At 43.5% G+C, this 22,368-nt stretch overlaps 2 protein-coding genes across 3 annotated transcripts in view; both read right to left on the bottom strand.

The window, feature by feature from the left end:
• The window catches only part of LOC144890862 (uncharacterized), an 812,162-nt gene that overhangs the window by 529,193 nt on the left and 260,601 nt on the right, over positions 1–22,368 (bottom strand). The window lies entirely within an intron of this gene.
• LOC137421444 (rho family-interacting cell polarization regulator 2) overlaps positions 1–22,368 on the bottom strand; it is a 105,091-nt gene that overhangs the window by 76,085 nt on the left and 6,638 nt on the right. Inside the window, exons 2-3 of one of the 2 annotated variants that reach the window (XM_078771396.1) lie at positions 13,304–13,452; positions 11,689–11,827 (exon numbers count right to left, since the gene is read on the bottom strand). In XM_078771396.1, coding sequence (XP_078627522.1) covers positions 11,689–11,827; positions 13,304–13,452 — 288 coding nt within the window. The remainder of the gene's footprint in view (positions 1–11,688; positions 11,828–13,303; positions 13,453–22,368) is intronic. The other variant, XM_078771397.1, reaches the window with a different exon arrangement.

Here is a 22,368-nt window from a genome sequence, read left to right as displayed (position 1 = left end):
GTTATTTGAGGCCTGATGGTGCAACCTTCACTTTAGCATAGTTGCCAACTCTACCACTTTTGGCGGCAGTCTACAGCTTTTCGGATACTTGAACAGCCTACCGATTTTATTTGCCAATAATAGTGAATAAATACCGCTTTCACAAAACATAATATCTCATGGAAATTTTTGATATATTTTCAAATTGCGACAAGGTTTATGTCGGCCTTCGAGCGTTGTCCCTCGATGCTGCGTGAAAAATCATATCTGTGATCTCATTGCGTTTGATTGGCGACAGCTATTATTCAAATTAGGTGGCAGCAAATGACAAATGCTGTCCCATATACAAGCATAAGTGACCCGTGGAACGTAGGACGTTTCTCATTGGTTTTTTTTTTTGGTTTGTTTTTTGTTTTTTTGTATACAAGTTCGAGGCTCGTGTAAGAGTTAACATAAATCACAAAAAAAAAAAACGGACACACAAAACATACAATAAAGGGAGCGGGAGACAAGATGGGGAGAGAGAGGGAAGCACACAAGTACAACAGCAGACAACAGGGACAACAGAAGATATGTGGGAGGGAGAGGGCTTGGTGGGAGGAGGCATGGGAAGGGGAGGGGGGTGGGAAAGGTATAAAACACATGGACACTGCTAGAACTTCCAGGAAAGAAAGAAGTTGGGATTTCAAAAAAAAAGTGGATCTGGGGTGAATTCTCGGGGAAAGAAGAGATCAAGGTTTTGGATGGGGGGAGATAAGAGATGGTGGTGAACACCAAACAGGTTGACTGACATGATGGAAATGGAACTCAGAGCAAAACATTTGACCAATGAGAACCGCGCGTGTGCTGCATTAGCCGTGGTGCACGTGTCGCATGCATGGACACACAGTACACATGTACGCATACACGGAAACACAGTACACACAGAAGCTATTGGCCAAGGCCAAGACAGCGACATACCAAAATCTTCGTGCTAGGTCCCAAAACATCCCAGTGGCAGAAGGTAATTTCAGTAGATCTACCTAAAGTGTGTATTGGAGAGTAGGGCATGGCCAAGTGTGTTTATCTTTAAATTTGAGATTATATTTGTTTATAACATTTCGTTGTTTACAACATTTTGTTCCTCAAATGAAACACCAGCAACATGTTTGAGGGAACCATTGTTGTCAGCAATTGCATTCAACGCTTTCCGTTACATTTGTTGGGAGCGCGCCCGAGGTGGTGAGAACAGAACAGTAGCTCCTCCTAACGGTCAACTGGATGCATACACCAAACAGGTCTAATCACGATCAAATAAGCGATCACATGACTCGATGTTTGCAGAGATTGTTATTTTCCAGTATTTTGAGGTCACTCTTGTTGGCAGGAATGACTTGGTTCAACACAGCCTCGCCATGGGCAGCGGAGCGAGAGAACATGTCCATTCACCACCTATGTGCAAAACCATTCAGATCATTCATGTGTGAGGCATCTTCATTAAATTTCACAAATTTAACCCCAGTTGCTCTGGGGATGGTAGCATTTTGTTGCGCTCGGCTGCTCTACAGCTGATCCAAGATGGCAGAAATTTATGGCTACTTTGCCCCAGATTATAGGGGTTCCAATTGGTTAGGGACCTACTACTTTATCAGAGATAATGCGGGCATTGCCAGAACCAAGCGAAAACTGCTCTTTATTGTTGAGCAACATAGTACATGGTGTTATGTACAATTATTATATGTAAGTGCAAAATTTGCTACACTAGTGGAACCAATGTTTTTTTGCATCTATATACCCTTGGCAACAAGACCTGAGTTGGTTCCATTTTTTTCAATGGCGTCTTCGTCCCTAACCCCAAGCCAAGTAGAAGTCCACGCTATGAAAACTTTCAACTTGGTCAGTATCAAGATAAAGTTGTTAATGCAACACAGCAAGACTTTGCATGGCTACTTTCACGGTATTCACAGAGGCACCATGAAGAGACATCAGACGGTATACCAGTTTGGTCAGCATACAATTCTCGTGTGTGCACTCCAGAAGAAAACAAGACACCCAACCTTGATCAGGATCACACAATGCCTATCATTAAGGCACCAGCTCATGAGTGGACAGCACTGGTGACAGTTCTTGAGAAGCTTTCGTACCTCAATAGTGTTGTGTGTCCAGAAAACACTGGAACGATCTTAGTTACATTTGACATGGATCTTTACAAGAGGGCCCTAAAGTTAGAATATCTTCATGACCAATATGCTGGGAAATGGATGGTATGCCCTGGTGGTTTCCACACTGTCTTGTGTGCACTAAGGTGCCTTGGGAGGACTGTTGAGCACAGCGGGCTTGATGAAGCTTGGAGCAAGGATCTGTACAGCACTGTGACAGTAAATCAGATACTCAATGGGAATCACCACAATCGTGCTGTTCAAGCTCATGAGCTCACATTAGAGGTATTCTTTGATCTCTGGCTTGCAGAATTTCTGAAAGAGAAGCCTGCAGTTGTAGAAGCTCTATCTGCCTGTATGGATAACTTGATAGAAGCAAACAAGAAAGAGGTAGGCATTCAGGAAGCCCATCAACAACTTCTAATGGAGATTGAACATCTAAACTTGGAAAAGCAGCTGAGTGATTTTGACAGGAGCCACAGTAAATTCCCAATGTATCAATGGGCACGAATGTACATGTGGCAAGTGTTGGCGCTGATTAACTTCACACGTTCACTGAAGCAACCAGATTTCTTCCTGTACTTGGCGTCTCTAGAAAATTTGTGCATATACTTCTTCAGCTACAACCCACTAGATTATGCTCAAAACAAGTTGTTAGCCAAAGATATTTCTCAAAAAACGTCTGTTAACTGGATATAAGTGTTCTGGTGGATTTTCTGTACAAGGAATGACAAAAATGCCAGAAAAAATGGTTAATCAAAGTGCTTTATGTGAAAAGATACATACAAAATTGCAAAAAATGGCGGCCATTTTGAAAGTCAAAATGGCCGCCAAAGACGCCATTGAAAAAAATGGAACCAACTCAGGTCTTGTTGCCTAGGGTATTAGGATTCCAAAAAACATTGGTTCCACGTGTAGCAAATTTTGCACTACAATGACACAACACCATGTACTAACAATTACAAAACTTTTGATTAATTGTGTTCACAGCATTTCACACCGTGAGCAACAATCACAGAAATGTGACACAATTGGTGCCTCAAACGTTTAGTGCCTATCGAAGCCTTGAATACGAGCATCATGTATCTTTCAAAGCATGGTGTTGCACGACCAACTAAATTACATATTCCATAAATTCTAAGTTTTATTTCAAACTTTTCTGCAACGTCTGCCATTCTGATGCTCATGGCGCTTCCTCCGACGATTTGGAATATATGCAATCTCCTTCCTGAAATGCGTCTCCATAATTCTTTACTGTAGCTTTATAATTTGCATGTATTTTCAGCGACATTACCCAAGTCTTTCTTAATAATGTTATAAAGTTGAAATGAAAAAGTGTAGCAAAAAAAAATAATAATAATATATATATATCACTTCATAAACAGAACTTCCGGTTCAGGGTCCGAGCACATTGGACATTGCCTCGTGTGTGCCTTCTCGCAATTCATCAAAGCTAGGTTTTCCAGATCAGATCCATTGTCTTTCTGACGTCATTACATCCCTGTTTCTTTACCTCTGCCACAAAAGGTGGATGGATGTTATGTTTTCACCCCTGTCTGTTTGTTGGTTTGTTGGTTGGTCTGTCTGTCTGTCTGTCTGTTTGTGCACAGTACTACGTCTACATCGTTGCACATAGCATCGCCTTACTTTACACACATATTTGCCTTGCCCTGGAATAGACTGTGCCCAATTTTTAACTCTCTAGGCCCAAGGTCAAGCTCAAGGTCACCCAAAACGTGAAAATCGTGACCGCAGCGTAACGCCGGGGCGAGGCGGAATGATACAGCGGAAAGATTTGACAGTTTAAATGAAGCCGCGATGAGTCAGATTTTCATTGGGACCTTCATCCTGATTTCGTTACCTCCACCACCAAAGGTGGATGGAGGTTATGTTTTCACCCCTGTCTGTTTGCCCGTTTGTTACTTGCTGGAATAGATTCCGGCAAATATGTTGGTTGGTTGGTTTGTTACTTGCCAGAATAGATTCGCCGGAATAGATTTTGGGTGGTGAGGGGGCTTGAAGCCAGATTTTAAACTTACAGCCGCCATGTTGGTGCTCGCCGTCACTGCGATGCGAAGCGAAAGACGCCTCAGAGCTGTCACATTCACAATCGCTATGTACTTCGTCTCACAATGCGTGTTTCCTTCATTGTAAAAACTACCAAGTCAACAGTTAAAAGGATTTTGAGCCGATAGGTGTTACGGCCTTGGCAAGATCGATGGAGACAGCGATCTGTTAGCTTATACACCACCCAAATAGCTATGTGGAATTCTCTCATGTCGGGATTAAACCCACATCGTTGGAACTTTGGCAGAGGTAATTATTTACTTTTAATGGTGTTTTTATATGAATCAAAAAGAAGATAATTGGTTTTGGGTCATCCTTTCTGCATATCTCGTAGGATTGTGAGTTGGAGAGACGGCCGTGATGGTGGGGAGTGGATTGGCATTCTCTCAAGCAGGGATTCAACCCATGTCATTATGTATTACTATTTTGATCCAAAATGGCCGATAATAAAAAGTACATTCCGGCAAGTCCTCGGTCTCTGACCGAATTTTCATTACTTGCCAGAAAAGATTCCGGCAAGTATGTTGATCTGTTCGTTTGTTTGTCTGTCTGTTTGCAGCACTACATCTACACCGTTGCACGTAGAATCGCCAAACTTTGCACACGTATTTGTCTTGCCCTGGAATAGACTGTGCCCAAATTGATGACGTCATTGGTCACGTGGTTCGGCCGCCATCTTGGAAAAACCGAAAAAAATTGCACCTCTATCTCTGAAAGTGCTGAACAGAAAAAATTGAGACATGGCTCATTGTAAAGAACTCTCCATGGGGAATAAAATATGTTAATGATGACGTCATCCGTCACGTTGTTCGGCCGCCATCTTGGAAAAACCGAAAATCTTTGCACCTCCATATCTCCGAAAGTGCTGAATAGAAAAAATTGAGACATGGCTCATTGTAAAGAACTCTCCATGGGGAATAAAATATGTTAATGATGACGTCATCGGTCACGTGGTTCTGCCGCCATCTTGGAAAAACCGAAAAACATTGCACCTCTATATCTCCAAAAGTGCAGAATGGGAAAAAATTGAGACATGGCTCATTGTAAAGAACTCTCCATGGGGAATAAAATATGTTCATGATGACGTCATCTATCACGTGGTTCGGCCGCCATATGTGTTCTCAATGGCCGATAAAAAATACATTCCAGCAAGTCCTCGGTCTCCGACCGATTTTTCATTTGTCTGTCTGTTTGTTTGTCTATTTGTGAACGGGATATCTCAAAAAGTGATGGAAGGATTCGGACGAAATTTGGTGGAGAGGTTGGGTGTGTGAAGAGGACGAAATCATTAGATTTTGGGGAAGATCCGGATACGGATCTGGATCTAAGAAATTTTTAAGTGATTCTTCACCATTGGGATATAGGGCAAAAAACAATATATAGCATGATATCTCAAAAGGTTGACAAAACATGGTGAATGAGTTGTTTAGGTGATAAGAACTAGTCAGTTCGATTTTGGTTCAGGTCCGAATCCAGATCCGGCCTATCAGTGGGATACAAAACATAAACCATTCAGCCTGGCGGAGGTATGCGCACCACCGAGTGCCGTTCTAGTTGGTTGTGTTTTCGTCCAATTTTCCGTGTTTGTCTATACCTTGTTGTTCCTGGGAGTCATTGTTCAACTCCCCAAGGCCTCAGTGAGTGGTCATGCAAATTATGTCTCTACTCTGATGCATTTATCATTCCACTTTATTCTTCTTTCACGTTTCTCAACTTTATCTTATTTGCTCTTCCTTGCTTCAACAAAATTGTTTTCACAAGAAAAGTTAAAACTCATCGTGCCAGTTATTTCCTTCCTTTGTTCATTCTTTATCCCTTCCATTCTCAATACCTCCCAAATGAACTAACATCACTCTTAATTGAACAACTTCCCAAACCTATCAAACTCGCAAATGCTCAGTCCATTGCCCTACAGCACGACCTTCCTCAGTGCGTTCAATGACCCCTCTCATCATGTCTGTCTTCGTGCATCTAAGTTGGGGATCATGGTCATTACAGTTTGCAGAGGTTGCCTGCACACGAGCATCAACTCTCCTCATGTCCATTAACAGTGACAAACCCCTTTGTCTGACTACCCTCACCCTAGTCTTCTCCTACATGTCAACATCCTCCCAACACCACCGGCCCCTTCTCTGTGGCCCCCTCTTCAGAATCTCTCCACGTCATGTCCCCAGTTTCTGCTTTCCCCTCACCCCTCCTAGTTTCCTGCTAATCCGTTACATTAACGTGAAGCAATTGAAGCAATTACATTAACGAACAGGATTAAATAATTAAATTGATATGTGTGGGAAAATTACATGCCCAGACCAGGAATCGAAGCCAGGTCCTGGTATGCTTTTCCAGAGGATCTGGGTTCGATTCCTGGTCTGACATGTAATTTTTCCACACAATCAAACAACAACAACAACAACAACATGCATTTTAAGGCCATTTTCCCTGCCAGAGCGGGGGTTAGCCTTGCGGTCCCCATGACAATCTTCTCCATTTTGCCCTATTTTCTGCATCTCCCCTTGTTAACCCCCTTGCCCGCATTTCTTCTTCCACCATCTTTAGCCAAGTCTTTCTCGGTCTTCCCCGTCCTCAACTTCCTACTACATTCATTTCCATCACTCTTCTCAACCAGTCACTTTCATCCTTCCTCAACACATGACCAAACCATCTCAACCTGTTCCTCTTCACAGCATCAATCACAGGCTCTATTCCCATCATCTTTCGCAGTTCATCATTTGTCTTCCTCTCTCTCAACGATACTCCAGACATCCGCTGAACCATTTGCATTTCCACCCTTTCCAGCCTTCGTTGCTGCTTTACGTTCATTACCCATGTCTCGCTCCAATAAATCATAACACTTCTCACACATGCAGCATACACCTTTCCCTTCAGCTTCAACGACACTCCCCTCCTCATCAGCACGCCACTCAGTTCCCGAAACTTCTTCCATGCACATCTCACTCCAGCAACCGTTGCCGACTCTGATCCACCTTCTCCATTCAGCACGTCTCTGAGGTAGCAAAATGTTTTCACACCTTCCAGCTTCACGCCATCTCCAAGATCCAACTCAACATTTCCTCCATCTGCAGCTCCCTCTGTGCACACCTTACATTTGAATGTAGCTGCCACACTGATTAATGACCCTCTCAGACCACTACATTTTTGATGAACCCACTCAGCGCACATTGTACTTTGAATGGAGTTCACTCCGACACCCTTCCTGCACACAGTACAGGGCCACTTCCCAGTTCTTTCCACCTCAGCACATGCTTTACCACTTGCCATCACCTTCGTCTTTCCGATATTCACCTTCAGACCTTTTGTCTCCATACATTCCTTCCACTTGTTCATCTTTTCCTTCAGTCCATCCATACTTTCCGCAATCAACACCATATCATCTGCATACAACAACTCCCACGGGAAACTCTCCTTTACGTTCTGAGCCAGCACCTCCATCACAGCTACAAATAGTAGTGGACTTAGTACTGACCCCCTGATGCACTCCCACCTTCACCTCAAACTCACCACTGTTCCCGTCATTCGTCCTTACAGCTGTGCGTGCTCTTTTGTACATTGCCATCACTACTCTGATCAACCATTCCTCCACTCCTAACTTCCTCAATGCCCATGTCACTACTTCGCGTGGAACCCTATCGAATGCTTTCTCCAGATCAACAAACCCAAGAAACAACTTCTTCCTCTTCTCCATGTACTTCTCCTGCAACTGCCTTACAATCTTCCTGGCATAAATCCAAACTGCATTTCGTCAATCTTCACTTTCTTCCTTATCCTCCTCTCCAACACCCTTTCCAATACCTTCAATTCCATGCTCCAATAACTTTATCGCTCGGTACGAGCCACACTCCAGAGGGTCACCTTTCCCCTTGTATAGAGGGACGAGGGTACTCACTACTCAGTTCCCAATCCACTGGAATGCGGCCTTCTTTCACCGCCAGATTACAGAGGTCTGTCATTCTCTTCACACCCCAACTTCCTGCTGCCTTCAACATATCTCCCACAACTCCCGTCGGCCCTCCCGCTTTTCTATTCTTCATTGCTTTTATCGCTTTTCTTCTTCCTTATCCACTTGTGCATAAATAACACATTAACTCATTAATTTATGCACAAGTGGTAAAGCGGATAAGGACCTTATCCCTGGTGTTGGGCTAGCGGCTAGGGTGCCGGCTTAGGATCCTAGGATCCTGGGTTCGAATCCCGGTCAATCGCTGAATTAACGCCAGGGGGGTTGACTCAGCCTGTCATCCTTCCGAGGTCGGCTAACTGAGTACCAGTTCACTGGTAATTCCCTGCTTGTCGTTAAAGGCGGCAAAAAGGGTTGGCGTCAGGAAGGGCATCCGGCCGTAAAACATTGCTTCAAAAAGGGGACCGAAAAACAACAACAACCACAGTTCCCGAAAAAGGCCAACCCCCGCTTGCCGGGAAAAATGGCCTCTAAAGGTGGTTTTTATTGCTTTTATCGCTTCCTCAACTTCCTTCTCAGTTATCTTCTCTGCCGGTCCTAAAACTGGGTTACTTTAGTTTTCAAAAAAATTTCCACATATTTCAATTTAATTATTTAATCCTGTTCATTAATGCAAAAGACTAACTTGGCGGTCACAGTTTTCAGCCGCATTCTGAGTTAATGTGTTATTTATGCACAAAAATTAGTTTCAGATTTGTGACTAAATAATGAGCAGCACTCAATCCACAAACTAAATGGAATGTTGCAGAGAGAGCTTGTGGAGAAAGAAAAACCCTGAAGATTTAAAAGGTAAAAGTCCATGTTCATTTAAGCTTTCTGTTACTTTCATGGTTTTGCTTTGTCATCATTTGGCTTTCGAGTTTATAACAAAAAGTAAAAAGCCCGTCAAATATGATGGGTTGCAACAGTTTATTCGACGGTGCAGCCTCATGAGCGTGCCAAAGTCTGAAGCCTCGGCCTAGTGTCACGTGTGCTTATATATCTTTATTTTTTTGAACATCATACCGATGTAAATGAACACTTGTTTTACTCTATGAGTGTTGTACATCACGATTAGTGAAATTCACCTACCTGCACGCTGTATTTACTGTTATTTTTAAAAAAACACGCTCCTGTACACCGCCCTTGAGGCTAGGTTTGCAAGCCACCGTCTACAATTCCAATAGAAGAGACATAATTACTCTTTTATGGAAAATGTTTTTCGAGTTTGTTTTTTATCCTGAAAATAGAGCATAGTGAGCACACGTTCATGTTAAAAGCTTGGCCTTTAAATCCTGCCCTTAGAAGAGGGACAGACATCTGTACAAACACAAACTTACATTTTGTTTTATATGGTAGATAGCATGCAGCAGGAAGCAAACTTCTTACAGAGAGACTTCACATCGTCAGGGAGCAGACAGCAGAGGGCGCGTCTAAGCCGTAATGTTGCCGAGCAATCGCGTCTTGAATCCATCTTCGGGTGGCCTGGCGTGATCATCAGCCACACATTCGCTCGAACACAATAATGGTGTTACCAGAAGCCTTTCTTTCGCTACAAATCTCGTTTTGATGAAGCCTTTCGTCATCGTCATCATCGTCGTCCACCCCTCTCTTCCTCCACCCTGTATTTTTTCCTTTTCACATTTTATGTTTTTTTTTATGAATCCTGGCGCATAATTTAAAACAAACTGTAAGCTTCACCCTTTGGAAGCAGTACTTGCTTACCAAAATAAGAAAATAGTACTTTCATTTTAATTACAGGCCAGCAATGTCATATGTACTCAAAATGGTGTCACATTTGACACATCGGATATACTCATCCCTGTGAAAGGAACTGTTGGATCTGCATCGGCGAACAAGGTCAGAGATGGATTTTTACCAACTGAAAGGAGCAAGAGGACGTCCCCTCTATAGTTAACAAGGTGCGGATGGAAATTTGAGCGGAAGCACTTCAAAGGAAAAGGTGTTTGTCCTCTGATGAAGAGGTAATGCTTGAAATATCATCAGCACCTCATTTCCCACGGCCCTCCATCCCTAAGATTACCTTTCCCTGCCCCCTCTCCCTAAAATTCTCCAGCTTATTATCCCCAAGCCTCCGTAAGGGACAACATGGGAGGGGAGCAGTGTGGGGGAAAATGTGAAGAAATATTTAAAGTTAGAAACTAACCTGTGATACAAAGATTAGCACCGATAACTTGATTCTGGAATTTACTCTGACAATGAGCTTTGCCACTCTCGAAGACATCTCAACTACAAGAAATTATAGGATTAGGTGATTGGGATTGAAATTTTTAAAAATGGAAACGAAATCGATGATTGTACAAGTGCAAACATTGAAAAAAGTTTCAACTTCAATAAAAACTTTTTTTTTCTTGCATTGGACATTGTTAGGAAACACTGAGATCAATTTAGAGACTAATGAGCAAAATTCACCAATTTTTTTTTTTTTTTTTGTATACTGAATCGAGGCTCGTGAAAGAGCTGACATTTACTTCACAAACAAATCAACCAAACAAACAAAATATATAAAAAGAGGGAGCGGCAGACAAGAGAAGGGGAAGCACACAAACACTTGAGAGCACACAACATTTAAGAGCAGGGAGATGTGTGGGAGGGAGAGGGCTTGGGGGGAGGAGGTGTGGGAAGGGGGGGGGGGGGGGAGAAGTATAAAACACAAGGACACCAAGGACTTCCAGGACAGAAGTTGGTATTTCAAAAAAGTGGATTTGGGGTGAAATTAACGGGGGTAGAAAAGATCAAGGTTTTGGATGGGGGAGGATAAGAGATGGTGGTGAAGAGCTGTTTTAAAGACCTGGAGGGTGGAGTGGGATTGAAGAGAGTGAGGGAGTTTGTTCCAGAGGCGGGAGAAAAGAGGAATGAAGGAGTGAAGGTGAATTGGGGGAAGTGTTGCACACAGAGAGGGTTAAGCTGCATTGTTAGTGCATTAACATATTTACTTTGAAACTTTTATTCTTCGTGTAACTCGTACTCGAACCTTTTACAATACAATTAAGACATGATTTCCTTTTACAAGATGTATAATGAAGATTGCTGTAATAAATGCATGGAATAAAAAAATCTTACCAACAGGAGGACAACAATTAGCAAACAGATAAGTTAATTTTGTCTACACGTGTAAAAACAAAATTGTTCATCCCAGGGCCCTGTCCAGCCTCTGTGGAAGGAATCCCACCTGCCCCAGGCATCCGCCAAGAGGTCCTGGGCCCCCAGGAGGTATCAGCAACTGGTCCCCGGGATCCATGTGGGGTTCGCAGATGAACAGTTGGGATCCTGTCCATAGAGGCCACCCTAGGGCCCCTGGAATAAGCCGCCCGGCACCCGAGATCTCTTTGCGGACCTCGTTTTGTGATTGCAGTTCCATTGTCATGGATGTGTAACGTAATAGACAAACAGAATTCCTGGGAATTACCTCCTTCCTGTTGCAAGGTTCCCACTCTACCACCAAGTCACAATCAAAATGGGGGAGGCTTTACTGTGCGAGAAAAACATTAGGTATGTGCTACCTGGTTTAGAAACAGAAAATAAACTCACGAAGTAAGCTTTAGTGCTGGACAGAGGAGTTCCGGGAGGACTGTTGCTGTACTGCGATGAAGACTTCTTGCTGTTGTTTGTGCTGCTCAGCTTAGTGGATGATGTCGAACGTAGGATCTGATCCTCTTGTTCAAAAGGCCTGCGAGGTTCAATGAGGATGTGGGAATCTACCAGAATCTACCAGAATCTATATGAAATAATCACTAAAAAATAAATCAAACGAATTTTATTTTCGAACTTTGACTTTTTGTTTATCGTGTTAGAATGAGAGTGAGACAGTTGCCAAATCTGGAAGAATTTTATGTCAATGCCATGCAATTAACAGGAATTCGGATAATATCTATAGAAATGTTTGAATTATGAGCTTTCAATACACTTTAAATTAAAATATTAAAGGACAGAAAATTCAGTAATTCCTCGCGAAACACAATTTTGTTACTAAGCCGCTAATGAATTTAGGACCATTTTTCATATAGCGCATACGTTTTCGTTATTACGCGGCTGTCGGAAGTCGCACTTGTCCGAGATGTGGCGTGCGACGCCGGGTGCGCACGGACCAATACCAAACGCGTGGTAATCCTCAGCTTCCAGTTCTTTGTTAGCCATCTTAGTTTGTGCGCGCATCGAAACCTCCGCCAAACTTATCGCGTATTATCTTGTGCATCCTTCGGCACCATGACTGGTAAGGGAGCAACTTCTTTGTCTAAGAAGAAAAGGAAAGCAATTTTTAGAGGTAAAATTGAAAGTGATTGAGCAATATGAGAAAGGTGAACTTCAATGGACATTGTCCATTTCAATTGACAATTTCAAATTGACATCAAATTTTTTTTTAATCTTTTTTTCCCCCAAATTTTTTTTGCTTAATTATTATTTTATTATTCTTAATTGATTTTATTATTCTTAATGTATTTATGTTATTTATTTATTTATTATTTATTATTTTATTTATTTGTTTATTATTTAATTCATTTATTTTATTATTCTTAATTATTTTTATTAATGAAAACAATTAATTATTTTTCCCAAAAAATTTTTCAAAAAAATAAATAATTTTTAAAATCATCAACAATTGAAAAATCTATTGCAAAAAAATTTGACATCAAATGGACATTGTCCTTCAATGGACAATGGACATTGTCCAAGCACTTTGACTTACGGAATCCGCCTTGCGACGAATGCCGATAAAATCAAAGCAAGTGCTCAGGGTGTTACGCCAAAGTCGTTCGTGATCAGGCATCATGGAGAAGATGGAACGCTTGGACACACAACCTCCACCTATTACCTTGTTTCTTATGGGAAAATTACTTTCGTTTTACACGTTTTCAGCTGAAATGGTAAATTCTCCGAACGCAACTACTGCATTCAAATGAGGAATACACGTATCTGTGAAGCCACCATGTTGAAAAATGCTGCTATAAAGTTCATACCCATTATGTTTTCAACCAAAGTTCGTCACTTCAACCCAGGATGTCATATTGTATTACAAATATCATGTCACATTCACTTCTCAAATCGAACGTAATTGCAGCAAAATCGTACAATACGGCTTAGTGTGAAACTAGTGTAAAGTGACTTCATAAATGCGACATCAACATGAAAGATGTACGTCTCTTACAACCACGTGACGGTGAGATTCAGCTTCACAGTACCAAGGTCATTCACATCTACAGTCATGACCTGCGAAGTTGCGCGGAAAAGATCCTTGGGATCACAAGTAACTTGGCCCACCAAAATGTGGGCAGCAATCCGCTTCAGCTCCAACACCTGTTAAAAGAAACAAATATCGTAAGCATTGCGGATGTCTGTGTATCCCTTAAATCAGCTGTTTTAGAATTTGATTTACTCATAAGTCTCCAGGTGTGTGTCTGGGATGCAGCTCTGAGTCTGGGAGGTCGACAGATTGAACACCAAAGACTTTACAAATGCTAGGTGCTGCTTCCTTGCTTCACTCACATCATTAAAGAGGAGAGAGCATGGACAAACAACCATGGGTTAGAAACTATTGTGGCCTCCTCCTGTTGGCCTCCTTCTGCGTTGAACTTCCTTGTAAGGCAACTCATTCTTTATTTATTGAAAAAAAGGGGAATCATTTAACCTTCCATATGGGAAGTACCAAGCTCTTTGGCACAGAAATTCTGGCTTTCATCCTGCTTGGGATATCCATTACCTAGTTTCTAGCTGTTCCTATGAAAGATACTGCAATGGTGCCAGGTCTACCCTAGAGTCCCTGTATATAGAGAGTTGTGTCAACTCAAATTTGGACGCCATTTTGTATCTAAGTGTGTCGGATTAGATATACATGTACATTCGCGATATGGGGTGATATATTCTAAACCTGCTAAAAAAAAATTACTACACATATTTAGTCTTATTATTACATACAGGTGATATTTGTTTTGTCAAAAACTCAGCTATTGCCGTGAAAAAGAGCTGTGTGGTGATATTAAAAGTGGTATGGCAATGCATATTACAAGCCAACACTGCATATAAGAGCTAACATTATAAGTAAGACAAACCAATGCTGTCGTTCTCTGAATTTTAATAACTTTTAGAAAGGAGTGTGGGCATATCCAATATTTTTTAAAGGGTGCCGAGAGCAATTCCGGTGTAGGACTTCCAGCCGACATATAGTCTAACACACTTAAAACAAATTCTGTACGTGGTATTGCCATATTTCTATAGTGTACAACTTTAGTTTTATCGACATTTATATTCAATTTCCATTGTAATGATTTAACAAGCTGCAAGTCAGCTTCTGTCTCTGACATAAGGAAAACGTCATCGGCATCTAGTAAGATTGAAACGTTCATTTATTACTACACCCTTGCCCAGAACTCTGATGGATATTGCCTGATCGATTAATATGTTTCATAGCTGTTTTATATTATATATAGCTGGCGACTTAATTAACACTTAATTTTCGACTGCGCCAAGCCGTAATTAAACAGAGAAAAAACTTTAAAAAATACCTGCAGTGTGCACGGTTCGTCTAGTCGAACAGATATGGAAAAGCACAGATAAGACGTTGTATTCACCATAACTTGTTTAATTTCACCAGGAACACGATGAGGCCAACACAGTAAACATTCAGTACAAAACTTGGTTCATACATTCAGTACAGAACATGATTCATTCATTCAGACCGTAAGAAAACTCTGACAGGACGGACAGACAACTGAAAACAAAACGGACCATGGGTTTCCCACCCCTATAAAATCAAAATTAATTCCCTCTGAAAAAGTACAGTGACATTGCCCGCAGACTACCCAACCGCAGACCAGGCAATGTCACTGTACCGGGACATTTCATCAATCAATGAAAATATGCGGTCCGCTAGGACTACCCGAAAAAAATTGAGCAGGGTTCTTCCCACGGAAATGCATTTTTGGTCAGCTCCTTGAAGATTATAAACAAACACAAATCACTTCCCTTTAAAAGGGTTTTCAACGGACAGACAACCAAAAAAAAACCGAGCAGATAGAATTGCTTTTGAACATCGATCATCAAGCGGCGTGGGCCTACCTGGCAGAGTCTCGAGGAGTCGATCGCTTTCCAGCTCTTTCGTCTGACTTTCGCTTCCCAAATTTGTCTTCTGACTTTATCACTTGGAAATCTATACATCTTATATTTCCCAGATTGGTTTGAACAACCAAAAGCAGAACAACCAGTCATTTTGTTTGGCAATAAACAACATTCCCGTACCAAGCTGACGTTCACGCACGGTGAAGTTAGACACAAAATGGCGCCACGAAATCACGTGACCAGAAATCTCGGGTCAGCGCATGGCGCAACTCTCTTTATACAGGGACTCTAGTCTACCCCAAGACCATCAGAGATAAACTCCCAGGGCGCCCGAGCGAAGGTGTTTTCATTCATGCAGGCATACATGCACATGGTCTTCCCTTGAACAACGTGGGTGCTTGGCATGAGGGTGCCCGATGTGACCCACGGGTGAGCGACCCCATCGCTGGACTCCACCTGAACTGGAACTGCAACTACACTCCGCCCGACACTTGACCGCTCCTCTCTCGAACTGCACCGGGACCCGACTTCACTCTAACTGGTGCCCCAGCTTTTTGTAGGTGCGGCCCGAACATCATCTGCCCTTCCCTGAGCATCGCACAATTGCGTCCGACACGTCTGTAGTGCACCAGAGACTATCTGCACAGTTCTTCCATTTCCTCACAGAGTCCCCAGAGATAGCCAGACGCCGTTCTGATATCTTGACTGAGCAACCATGTGGGAGGTAATAAAATACAACATGGAAGGATAAAGAACACTAAATGAACCACCTTTATAGGCCATTTTTCCCTGCAGAGCGGGGGTTGGCCTTTTTTGGGCACCGTGATCCCCTTTTTGAAGCAATGTGTTGTGGCCGGCTGCCCTTCCTGCCACCAACCCTGTTGGTCACCTCTTGCGACACACAGGGAATTACCAGTGAACTAGTCCTCAATTTGCCGACCTCGGAAGGATGACAGGCTGAGTCAACCCCCCTGGCGTTAATTCAGCAATCAACCGGGATTCGAACCCAGGATCCTAGGATCCCAAGCCGGCACCCTAACCGCTAAGCTAACACCAGGCTATATAAAGACCACTAAATTCGGAACAATAAAGGGGAAAAAGAGACTACAAGGGGTCTAGGTTGACAGAGAGCTCTCTATCTGCACAATCCTGGCAGTTACGATACTCCGGGTGCTACAAAACGTCTTGATCTGACGTTAATTATGAAATAATTGCCTAGTTAACCTCTTAGTTAACACATAATTCATTTCCATAACAATACAAATGAAATACGTTCAGCTCTTGTTTGAATGATTGTTCACTCAACTCCCTGATGTCTCTTAAGTTTCCTCATTTCCCCAACATTTCCCAAAATGGCGTCATCAAGCATGAGATTGAAGATTGATGAAAATCTTGGGGAAAAGTAATAAGGATTCATTTGTCATTCCCACAATGATGTATTCATTGCCTCTTCATTCACTTCAAGCATTGTTGTAATCCAGGTTCGAGGAAACCGAATTACACATTTAAAGACCATTTTCTGTTTTTAAATATGTGATTCATTTCATTCCTTTTTATCAGATGTCATTTCACTTATAGTCCATGGGCCAGACCCCAGAATTTCATGGATTGGTACCACCTGGGGTGGCAAAATCTCACTGTGTTTTCTTGAAAGGCATATACGCATAGATGAAAAAAAAACTTGGAAGGCAAGCTTGGAACGTTAGCTTAGTGCTGGTAATCACCTCTTAAAGATGGAGGACTGGGCCTGATCTGGGACCAGAAATTATGGGGTAGGGGAAATATAAATTGTGATATCGTTTGAACTAATGGTCCAATTGCTACAAATAACGACTCAAAATGTTGGAAATTTTATGTTCTACATAACTATATCTATTATTTGCCAATATACTAATTAAGTAGGTCACGAGGTCAAAAGGTCACGAAATTTGACCCCTTTTTAAAATCTGGCCATCCGTCCAAAATATCACCACAGTTACCCTACCAATGGGAATTTCTCAGCCAAAATGGGCTCAAATAGAAGTTAATAAGTGTCCAAGTCCATTTTATGCCGAAAAGTGTGGATTTTATTTATATCTGAGCCATGGTACATAACGGAATTTGACACATCTTTGAAAACGGCCATTTTTAGCCCGAAAAGCATCCAAAATGAATGATGTCAATATGCTGATATTTAATTAGCATTTTTTTTCACTTTCCGGCAATAATGGAGGGCACTGGAGATCGAGACCAAGTACCCTTACTGCCACGCAAGTTGACCCGTTCCTCCTGCATCTTTGAGTGCGAGGACACAGACCTTGAGCTGAATTCGCCCCAAGATCGTGCATCGTGGGAACGGCTTCTGAAAGCAGCTGAGATCCGGAAGCATGCCGGCATTCTTAGGATTGCTGCCACTGCCAGAGATGATGAGATCCCACAAGTCCTGTATCACAGGGGATGCAGGAATCAATTCGTTAAGAAACGTGACCTGGATGCTATTGAAAAAGCGGCATCCACAGAGAAGCCGGATGAGCCGGGACGGAAAGAACTGAACCGGAGAAAGTCATCAGCAGGTCTAACCTCGTCATCATCTGTTGACGTCTTTTCGAAGCTGTTCCATGCGCTCACGCTTTCGAAGCTAAGTGATCTTTCACATTTGTGTTTTTGTCGTATCTTTATCTTTCTTTCGGTGCATGTACCTATTGGGGTGACTTTAATAGGTTTCTCGGTGTTGGTTTTTCATACCTGTGTACAGAATCGTCGGTTTTTTCGTATCGTGTATTCTGAGGCCTAGTGTAGTACTAGTCGGCTACCGTGTCCTCAGACCTTGGCTTGAGGCTTTTGTTTTTTGTCTCAGCGGTTCTTCGATCACGCTGCAACTACTTTCGGTCTCTGTTTTTCACGGTCTTTTCACCAATACTCCCGTGTTTTAAAATCTCAAAAAAAACCAAAAATTTTTTTCCCTTCCCTGTTCTTATCCGCTTGTGCGTTCTTATTTGTTCTTTCATTCTTCGTTCTTTTGCTCTTTCGTTCTTCGTTATTTGTTCTTTCGTTCTTCGACCACGTTGTTCGAGATCACGTGATCAAGTTGTTAATACATGTTTCATCTGTCCCCTGAAGAACTTTATTATTATGTCATATTCTATAACACTTTTTTCTACTTCTTCTATAAAAGGATGCTTTCGACTTGCTCACCAATTCTATTCATTCAAAAAAAAAATTCCATCTCTTACAGTGCATCTTTCATTCATTCCCTAAACTCTCCAGAACTCCACCCACCCTTCAGCGTCCTCAAACGTATTTTTGACTCGAATGTCTCAAGAAACTCATTTTGCAATAAATGTTCGTTTCCCATAAATCGTACACTTTTCAAAATCCAATCACACCCCTCCCCTCCAAATCTTCCCCATCACCCATCTCTGTCAAATCTTCCCCCTTGCCCCTCCCCCCCAAATCTTCCCAAACACCCATCCCTTTCAAATCTCCCCCACTGCCCCTTCCCTCCTAAACTCCCCCCACACCCCTCCCCTCCGAGACTCTCCCTCACTCCTCCCCTCCTAGACTCCCCTCTCACCCCTCCTCCTCAAAGCGTCCTCCCCGCTTCTTCCCCCTTCCAACTTTCACCTTCATCTTCCTCAACCTTCTGCCTCACTCTTCCCCCTCCTCAAATAACACCTCACTGCACCTCACCCAAACACCATCAAACCTTTTGTCCGCCCCATTCTTCCCTTTCTCCAAGCTATTCTGTAATCTCTGACACACCTGCAACAGCTCTCCCTACCTCTTCCTCCTCTTCCACATCCTGCCCTACCGCTCCCCCCCTGTTCTGTATCCGATGCTCCCCCTTCCTCTTCCTTAACAGTATGGACCTCAAACATCCGGGGCCTTCGCTCAAACTTAACTGATCTCTCCATACAGGTTGCTTCTGACAAACCAGACGTGATCTGCTTAACAGAAACTTTCCTCCTTCATGATGTCTCTGATTCCTTGGTATCTCTCCCAGGTTACTCCCTCCTCCGGTATGATAGACCTGAGCCTCGTCCTGGAGGTGGGGTTGCTATCTTTATAAAAAACTCTCTTCCTCACTCGCCCTGCACTGCCCTCTCTCCACCTCACCCCCAGGAATACCTTTGGCTACGGCTTCCCCTTCGCTTCCACCTTTTGTTCATATGCGTGTTGTACCGTCCACCAAACAGTGATGACTCCATCGACATCTCGCTGTCTGATAATATGGACCAACTTCTATCTACCCATCCCAACTCTCTCTTCCTCATATGTGGTGATTTCAACTGTCACCATGCCAGTTGGCTGGGGGTGGGTACCTCTCTCACCAGCCATGGCTCTTCAGCAAAGGACTTCTGTGACTCACTGGGACTGACACAATCTGTCAATTTCCCAACCCGGATCTCAGTCAACGGAGAATCTTCTCTTCTGGACTTGGTTATGACTAACTTCCCTGAAAATGTCTGCTGCTCTTCTTCTGCTCCAATCGGCTCTTCTGATCATGTGCTTGTTAAAGTGGACATCTCTCTGACCATTTTCAGAGAGCCTCCTCAGCGTCGACGAGTCTGGCATTTCACTCAGGCCAACTGGCACGGTCTTCAAGCAGCCATCAATCATCTGGACTGGTCTCCCATCTCCACTGCCTCTGACATCAACTCATCCTGGGAATTCTTCCAAAGTAAATTGCTCTCTCTCATGCACAGATTTATCCCTTCTCGTCTTCAGTTGTCATACCCTTCCTCCCGTCCATGGTACACGGAATCTTGTGGTGAGGCTATTGCCCAGAAACAACTTGCTTTCGTCTCCTGGAAAGCAAATCTAACGGAAGGAAATCTCATTTCCTTTCACAAAGCCCGAAACAAGTGTGTGTCCACCCTCAGGAGAGCCAGGAAACAATATATCTCCGTCCTCAGGACCGAACTCTCTTATCTGTCTCCCTCTTCCAAATCCTGGTGGCGTCTGGTGAAATCTGTTTCTGGTGTTTGTTCCCCCTCCATCCCCTCCCTCACCTTAAATGGCCACACGGCTGACTCCGCACGTGAAAAAGCTGAATGCCTCAACTCTGTGTTTGCCTCTAAATCTTGTGTCCCAAACCCATCCCTCTCTGTACCCACCGTACCCAGCTGCTCCTGGACTCTGTGTCCTTTCCTCCTGACAAGGTGGAAAAGTTTCTGTCAACCCCCGACTCTGATTCTGCAACTGGACCTGACAGCATCAGCCCACGGGTCCTAAAATCATGTTCTTCCGCTCTTTCACTCCCCCTCTCTGTTCTCTTCACCCTCTCTTTTGCTCAAGGTCATCTTCCATCTGCTCGGAAATCTGCCAACATCACCGCTTTGCACAAAAAAGGTGCAAAAACAGATCCCAGCAACTACAGACCAATCAGCCTTCTCCCAATTATCAGCAAAGTCATGGAATCCATCATTGCTTCAGATATGAAATCTTTCCTCTTCTCCAATGGCTTGATCTCTGATCATCAATTTGGTTTCAGACCTGGACACTCCACTCTGGACATGCTGCTTCTGCTTTCTCAACAATGGATGGAGGTCCTCAATGCCAAACAGGAAATTAGAGCAGTCTCCCTTGACATATCACGTGCCTTCGATACGGTCTGGCACCCCGCTCTGCTCACTAAACTCTCCTCTTTTGGTATCCATGGAAATCTCCACGCATGGCTGGCGGACTTCCTCTCTAGTCGTAGTCAACGTGTGGCCCTGAATGGGTTTCTCTCATCTCCTCTTCCTGTTCAGGCTGGAGTTCCCCAAGGCAGTGTTCTGGGCCCTGTGCTTTTTCTGGTCTTCATCAATGATCTCTCTGACTCTCTTGAAAATCCTCTCTATCTCTTTACTGACGACTCTACTCTCTGTCGCTCCATTCGTCATCCCTCAGATCGGCAGTCTGCAGCCTCCTCACTCTCTGCAGACCTTGACAAAATCACAGACTGGGCAAACAAGTGGAACATGTCTTTCAATCCTGACAAATCTCACACTCTTACGATGTCTCTCCGAAAAGACCGACTGGACAACCCTCCCATCCACTTTCTGAATAATCCTCTCCAAGAAGTTCTGTCACTCAAGCTTTTGGGTCTCACTATCTGCCATGATCTTTCCTGGAAAAACCACATTTCAAATCTGGCCTCCAAAGCCAGTCGCCGACTGGGCATCCTCCGTCGTGCGAAGTCCTTCCTTGGCACACCTGAGCTCCTCACCACATACAAGGCTTTCATCCGCAGCTCAATGGAATACTGCTCTCCCCTCTGGGCTGGTGCTCCTGCCTCACACCTAGCTCGCCTTCACGCTGTTGAAACCAAAGCATTCAGAATCATTGGAATCTCCCGCGATGAAGCTAACTCCAAGGGCCTCTCACTCACTCACCGCAGGCAGGTTGGTGGTCTTTCCGTCTTCTACCGACTCCTCTCTGGCCTTGCCCCCCCAGCTCTCTCTGGGCTCTGTCCTGCAAATATTCCTACAGGTCGCACAAGATCTGCCTGCAACCCTCTTTTGGTTAAACTGCCAAAATCAAGACTCTCTGCTCACCTTCACTCCTTCATTCCTCTTTTCTCCCATCTCTGGAACAAACTCCCTCACTCTCTTCAATCCCACTCCACCCTCCAAGTCTTTAAAACAGCTGTTCACCACCATCTCTTATCTTCCCCCATCCAAAACCTTGATCTTTTCTACCCCCGCTAATTTCACCCCAATTCCACTTTTTGAAATACCAACTTTTGTCCTGGAAGTCCTTGGTGTCCTTGTGCTTTATACTTCTCCCTCCCCCCCCCCCCCCCCTTCCCACACCTCCTACCCCCGGGCCCTCTCCCTTCCACACATCTCCCTGCTCTCGGATGTTGTGTGTGTGTGCTTCCCCTTTTCTCCCCATCTTGTCTTCCGCTCCCTCTTTTTGTGTATTTTGTTTGTCTGGTCGATTTGTTTGTGAAGTTAATGTTAGCTCTTTCACGAGCCTCGATTCAGTATACAAAAAAAAAAAAAAAAATCATCACTCGTGTATGAACCAGTCTGCATCTTCTGCCTGAAAAGCAGCAAGTATCTCACAAGCAGCAAAACAAGAGAGCCCTTGGTCCAATGCGTCGATATATGTTCAGATCAGATGGTTAGGCAGGCAGCAGTGAACCAAAGTGATCCAAGAATGATGGCGATTACGTCCCGAGACCTAGTTGCA

The sequence above is a fragment of the Myxine glutinosa genome, chromosome 2, assembly GCF_964187855.1.
Source record: "Myxine glutinosa chromosome 2, kmMyxGlut1.1, whole genome shotgun sequence".
NCBI classification, from domain to species: Eukaryota; Metazoa; Chordata; class Myxini; order Myxiniformes; family Myxinidae; genus Myxine; species Myxine glutinosa.
Note: the sequence above shows the minus strand (reverse complement) of the source record. Positions and strands in the feature narration are given on the sequence as shown.